Below are 6370 nucleotides of genomic sequence, written 5' to 3' on the forward strand. Positions count from 1 at the left end.
TTTTTGGCCACGGTCCGACCTTCTGAGGTTGCGGCATTAATATCATCTTCCATCTTTTGCCATTGTGAAGCTTTTTTTCACATTAGTGATACCCACACTGTGCCCTCCAAATAATGTTTCCTTCTTTTTTCTTTTTTTACCTGTCCAACAAGAACTTCTACTTCACATTAGGTAGATTTTATTTTTAGTTTTCCTCTCTTTGTTTGCCATGATGTCTCAATGAATGAATATTAATTCGGGGCGTTTCACTGATTATTTTTAGGCAACTATGGGTGTGACATGCGTCAGCCACGCGAAGCCGCCAAAGCTGCATCACATTTAGAGTTGATTGTGATCTATGAAGGGAAACCGTTTTATAAATCCAAATATTTCTGTGCGTATCCTATGTTTAATCCGTACACCACTTCTGACGCAAACTTGCCGCATAGTTTTATAAATGAGGCCCCAAGTGTTAAAAATGACCATGCGTTGACCATTAGCTGTTGTTTAGCTGTCTTTGTCTCGAACTCTCTCTTTGCTCAGCTAATGTAATGATGCATATGTCCCTTGGACTTGATGGGAAAAGTGCCTGACAACAGTTGTTACTTCATCAATCTGCAGTTCTAAAAACATTTTTCCTTTTAGACTTTTACTGGACAATAATAAAAGGACTTAGAACATTGCTGTAATGTTACCTCCTTATAATACCCTAACATATGGCCAATAAGGAGTGTATTTAATTCAAGGCAATAATAAAAAGGAAAAAAAAAGATAGCTTATACATACTTTCCTCCCCAGAAGATTTTGGTGGTGATGACTAAACTGGAACGCCTGCATGTGAGAACATATGGAAAAAAAAGAAAACAGACTTTGGAAATGTAAAAATGACACCTGAAAACAATATATATCAATGACTAAAATCATTATAGAATATTATATCAAATACAATATTCCCTTATATTTCTGAAAATCAATTACCATCATTTTATTTTAAACTTTTAGAACAAGTATGTGCAAAAACACAAACGAGGGACAACTACCCACAGGCCACCACCCTGATACACCCATTAACATGCAATAAACACAACACAAATGTTGCCAGAGTAGTAAATAGTTGTCCACACATGGCCATCTGCTGTATCTGTAAGAATGCAGCGTGGACCTTAGCGCAGTGAGAGAGTTTAACCCAAAACCCAACAGTCAAAAAGGTTATCTAACAATGATTAGACAAGTTATTGGAAGTTCCAGCTAACACAATCCTTCCCATTGGTGCGGGCAACACAGCTCCTTAGCTTCTACCTGTATGGAGGATGTAATGTATATTCATGAGAAAAATTAAGTCCAAAGAGAAAACAAAGAGAGGTAAAGTTACAAATATTAATTTACTACAATAGTCAGATTTACATTACCTCATGGTCACAGTTCCAGTCTACGATCTAGACCATAGTTCTCCATTCCCAACATTCCCATTTTTGTAAATATAATAAGAACATATTAGATCACAAAACAAGGGGTGCATTAATACAAGACATATCTCTAATACGTATAGAAACAAAAGACATTACAAAATTTTGTTAAACAGTACATAAAATACCGTATCGTAAAATCAACCCTTGATTACCACTATCTTGACAACATTCTGGACCCATTTGACATCTCATCTTTTCAATTTTCCATTTCATCCTTTCAATTTCAATTTGGCATTTCAAAGTGATGAAAAAGGTGTGAAGCGTAGCCCGAATGTTTGGGTGCAGTGGAGCCTTACGGACAGCAGGGGGAGCTGACAAAGAACACGGTCCAATGACAACGGAATGACCAGGGTGGTAGGTATTATTTAAAGGGGCAGTTGCTTCCACTTGATAAAAGCGTTCTTCCATTTCACATGTCCATGTGGCCTCTTTTACAAAGTCACTAGTGTTAGGATTAAGGAGCGTAAACAACTTTACCACAGTTCCTTATCGGTCTGATGGCGAGAAAGCAGTAAACAATGCAGCTGAAATGTTAAGAGGCTAACTTGAAAAAAATGCAATCCTACCCAACGAGGTTGAGGAGGTTAAGAAATCTCTGGACTTCTTGTCGGCGGAGATTTCAACCGCTGCAGTCCAACAGAACAAAATCATGGATCTGATGGGTGAAATACAAACGCTAAAGAGGCAAACTTGGAGAAGGACCAAAAGATTTTCTGGAGACTTGAGATTCTGACCTCGAGCAACACTCCAGAGTTAACGATGTTGTCAGCGGCCTGACAACCAGACACCGGAACTATGCCAGGGTGGCGGCGGACGCTGGGCACACCACTGCAAGAGCAAGTGAAGCTACTGAGGAGAAGGAGACGCTGGAACAACAGGTGATTTGCTTTTTGGACAGCAAAGTCATTCATGTTCACAGCGGGGACATTGAGGATTGTCATACTCTGCCGAGCAACAACTAATCTCCTCAGAGAAGGAAGGAAAGTAAAAGGCACGGAAGTTTACATCAACAAACACCTCACCAAGAAAAATGCTGACACCAAGAAAGCACGCATACTCACAAAATCGAGACCCAGGCAACATGGGCAAGAAATTGTAAAATATTCATTAAACTACACCTGAGGCAGGGAAAGTGCTTCTCATCAGGGACATCATCGAGCTGGATAAGTTTGAAGCAGGAATGAATCAAGAGCAACATCGGCCCACATAAGGTAACTGTGATGGTGAGGGTGGTTTCTGTGGTGGTTTCTGGGTCCTGTCTTGTCTCCTCGTGTTTGTGTCTTAGTTTTCTCCCCGGTCTTGTGGTGTTGGTTCTGTCCTGTGTTCCCCGAGTGTCTGTATGTTCTGTTTCCTGTTTTATTTTGAAGTCTGGTTTTTGTCTCGTCTTGCCTTTAGTTTTACTTCCTGTCTCTTCCCGCTATTGTGATTACCTGATGTTTTCCACCTGCTTCCCTGCCCTCTCGTCACCCTGCCTCTCGTTACCTTGTGTATTTAATGTCTGTGCTTCTCTTGTCTCTTGTCAGATCCTTTTGTCTAGACCATATCAAACACAATGATCATGGCAAACTGTTACATATGATCAACTGAACTTGAAAAACTTTAAAATACACAGGACGTAAACCACAAGACATTAAAAATGATAATAAAACCCAGATAATAGTTTTTACATTGATACTCACTGCCAGTGTTAATATTACACAGTTGAAAAAATACATAAAAATGGACGGCACAATATCAATAATGCATTGTAACAGCAGGAGCGTTCAACAGGAAACTATCAAAGGATGAAGGGGTTGCATTATATATTGACCAAAGTTATCAATGTAAAATAGTTAATAAAATGTCTTTTGTTGTAGATACAATCATGGAATGCATTTCAGTACAAATTGAAATTTGAAAAATCTAAAAACATTCTAATTAGCTGGATTTATAGGAAACCGGGATCAAATGTTGACATGTTTAAGGAAAGAATTACAGAAATATTCAATAATAGCAAAAAAAAAGGTTTTAATGTGCAGAGACTTCAACATTGGCTGGCTCAACCCACAAGTCCACAACAAAACGACAGAGTTCATTAATCTGATGTGTCGTACCTGTGTGCATCCCTCAATCACTCGACCAACCAGAATAACAACCAGTAGTGCTACACTACTTGATAACATATTTACCAATGTGATTGACTAAAAAGTTGAAAGTGGACTAATAATAAACAAAGTCAGTGATCAGGACTGGGGCAAAGTGGACGTAGATAATGTGAATGAAGCTTATGGTTCATTCTCGACTGTTGTAACATCACTTTATGAAAAAAAACTGTCCTCTAGTAAAGAAAAAGGTAAAACAGAAATCTGATGATGAACCGTGGATAACTAACTAATAGTAAATGCATGGAAGAAGAAAAATGTATTAAATAGTATGGTATATAGAGCATTTTTAAAGAGGACAAAAGAAGCAAAATTAATTAATTAATTAATTAAAAAAATGACTAGAATCATGAGAAGCAATACAATTAAATATGGAGGACAACAGAATTTATATAAGAAACACCTGGAAGTTATTGAATGAAATTATCAACAAGAAAAAAGGCAAAATAGGAGACTACTATTATTTCCTGACAAAAAAAACAATACAGAGGTTAAGGATATGAACTTAGCTGCAAATGAATTTAAAGATTATTTTGTTGGCGTTGGTCCAGGTTTAGCTGGGGAGTTTCCAAAGACTGGCAGTAGAAATGATGTGTTAAGCAACAATGTTAAGGGCACTGATTTTTCACAATTTTTTTAGATTGTTAAAACATTTAGGAGTAAAAAGTCCCTTGACTGGAATGATATTGACATGTTTATGGTCCAAAGTATTATTGGCTGTGTTTTCCAACCTCTAACGCATGTATGTAATCCATCTCTGAAAACTGGAGTCTTTCTACATAAAATGAAAATGGCAAAGCTGTTAGCAATATACAACGCTGGTGAAAAACATACACTTTCAAACTATAGACCTGTTCCATTGCTCTTCCAATTCTCAAAAATACTAGGAAAAATATTTTCTACAAGGACTGATAGCTTCATTACGAAACATCATATACTGTGTGATCAGCAATATGGGTCCAGGGCTAATAGGACAACTTCACTTATTTAATTTGTAGAAGAAATATCAACAGCAATGGAACAACAAATATGCAGTGGGGATATTCTTGGATCTTAAGAAGGCATTGTTAAGATCACAGACAATTGTGTTGATCATGAAATTACACACATATAATATTAGGACTGCACTTTCGTGGTTAAATAGCTACTTACATAAAAGACAACCAAACGTTGAATTGCAAAACCATAAATCAAAGGTAAAGAAACCACACATGTGCATGTATATAAGTAATGTCAAAAACACTGACAGCCATTTGCTTTGCTGATGACACTAATTTAATCTGTTCTGGGGAAAATTTGGAACAAGCAGAAAATGAGATCAATTACAAGTACTTACTTTTTCAATATTATTTATGGCCACAGGTGAATATAACTTATATTAGGGTTACCTACTTTGCATTATTACTTTAATTACATATTCAATTTAATTTTAAGGTCACTTACTTACACTGCAATATTGTTGATTTTTTTTTTTTGCGATGTCGATGCTAAAACACAATATCGTTCAGCCCTAGTGTGAGTCTTCCCCGTGTAGTCTCAGTTTTCCTGGTTCCTGAGATTAATGTTTTGACATTGTCTTCATTCTGCATTACTTCTTGCCTGCTGTATCCAGGACTCCTTTGTTTTGTATATTTTTGTATTGGAAATTAAATCATCAAATGATCCACTGCTGACCGTCTCTGCATTTGAATCCACATTTCTCTGAATCTGTAACAATGTACATATGTTTTAATTTTTTTTACATGTTCAAAATAAACTACTACTTCTAACTTGCAAACGGAACACAGGCAGTGTCAAGTGATCTGTCACGGTTGCAGCTATCACCGTTGTCCTGCTCTGCACCCCGTCATGTCCTGTCCAAAACTTGACTCAGTTGTCAGAGAGGTCATAAAGGAAGAAATTGTTATTTGATTCAAAATTGAAGCCAATCCAAGAATATCTGGACTCACTTTTCAGGGATTTGGCTTCTAATACAGTGGGGCTCCAAAGTTTGGGCACCTCTTGTACACTTCTCTATCTCTGCTCTTATCTTTGCCGTTCGCTATTTCCCCACTGTGTGACAAATAAAGGTTTTATCTTATCTTACTTGCTATAGTCACTTGACCAAATAACATCCACATCAGCTCCATTTTAAATTACAACCTCCTTGCTGCTGCAGAAACAGTGACAAACTTACAGTTCCACATTAAATTACAATAATTATAATATGTGAGTAAATATTTAATTTGAACATAACATAAATATTTTGCAGTATACTTACATGATGATTAAAACAGGAAAATTAACCATTAGTCTGCCTAGAAAAGTAAATGATATAGCTTACACATAAGCATTCTTGTTACTCATTATTAAAGTTAGAATATTACAGTTAGGATACTACAGCTTTCAAAGGCATTGCACACACGACTACTTGGCAGCAAAGCGTTAGAATGGGGATATAAATATAAGGCCCTGGTAGTGAGCTGCTAACCAGAGCAAAGACACTGACTAGCAGTTCAACCTCAATAAATGCCAGTCTGGCATTACCTTGCAGATGACAATCCAATTAACAATAAGTAGGGAAAAAAATCAGGGTTATAACTTAAACTTAAACTGTCAAGTATGATGCCCCTAGTTTTGTAAAATCAAAAACAATTTTACCTCCATCCTTTCTTCTTTATGATACTTCCCAAGACAACTTCAGCCCTGGGAAAGGAAATAGAATAGTGGAGAAAGAATAGTGTTTTGTAGGGATGAGCGAGTACAGCATTATCTGTATCTGTTTACCACATGAATTATCTG

At 36.9% G+C, this 6370-nt stretch overlaps 1 protein-coding gene across 1 annotated transcript in view; it reads right to left on the reverse strand.

Annotated features, from left to right (window-relative positions):
- The window catches only part of LOC116692130 (voltage-gated potassium channel subunit beta-2), a 60348-nt gene that overhangs the window by 28059 nt on the left and 25919 nt on the right, over positions 1 to 6370 (reverse strand). The window contains exons 6-7 of the mRNA XM_032520148.1: positions 6230 to 6274; positions 766 to 810 (exon numbers count right to left, since the gene is read on the reverse strand). Of these exons, the coding sequence (XP_032376039.1) occupies positions 766 to 810; positions 6230 to 6274 (90 nt within the window). The remainder of the gene's footprint in view (positions 1 to 765; positions 811 to 6229; positions 6275 to 6370) is intronic.

This window comes from Etheostoma spectabile, chromosome 7 (assembly GCF_008692095.1).
Source record: "Etheostoma spectabile isolate EspeVRDwgs_2016 chromosome 7, UIUC_Espe_1.0, whole genome shotgun sequence".
Taxonomy (NCBI): Eukaryota; Metazoa; Chordata; class Actinopteri; order Perciformes; family Percidae; genus Etheostoma; species Etheostoma spectabile.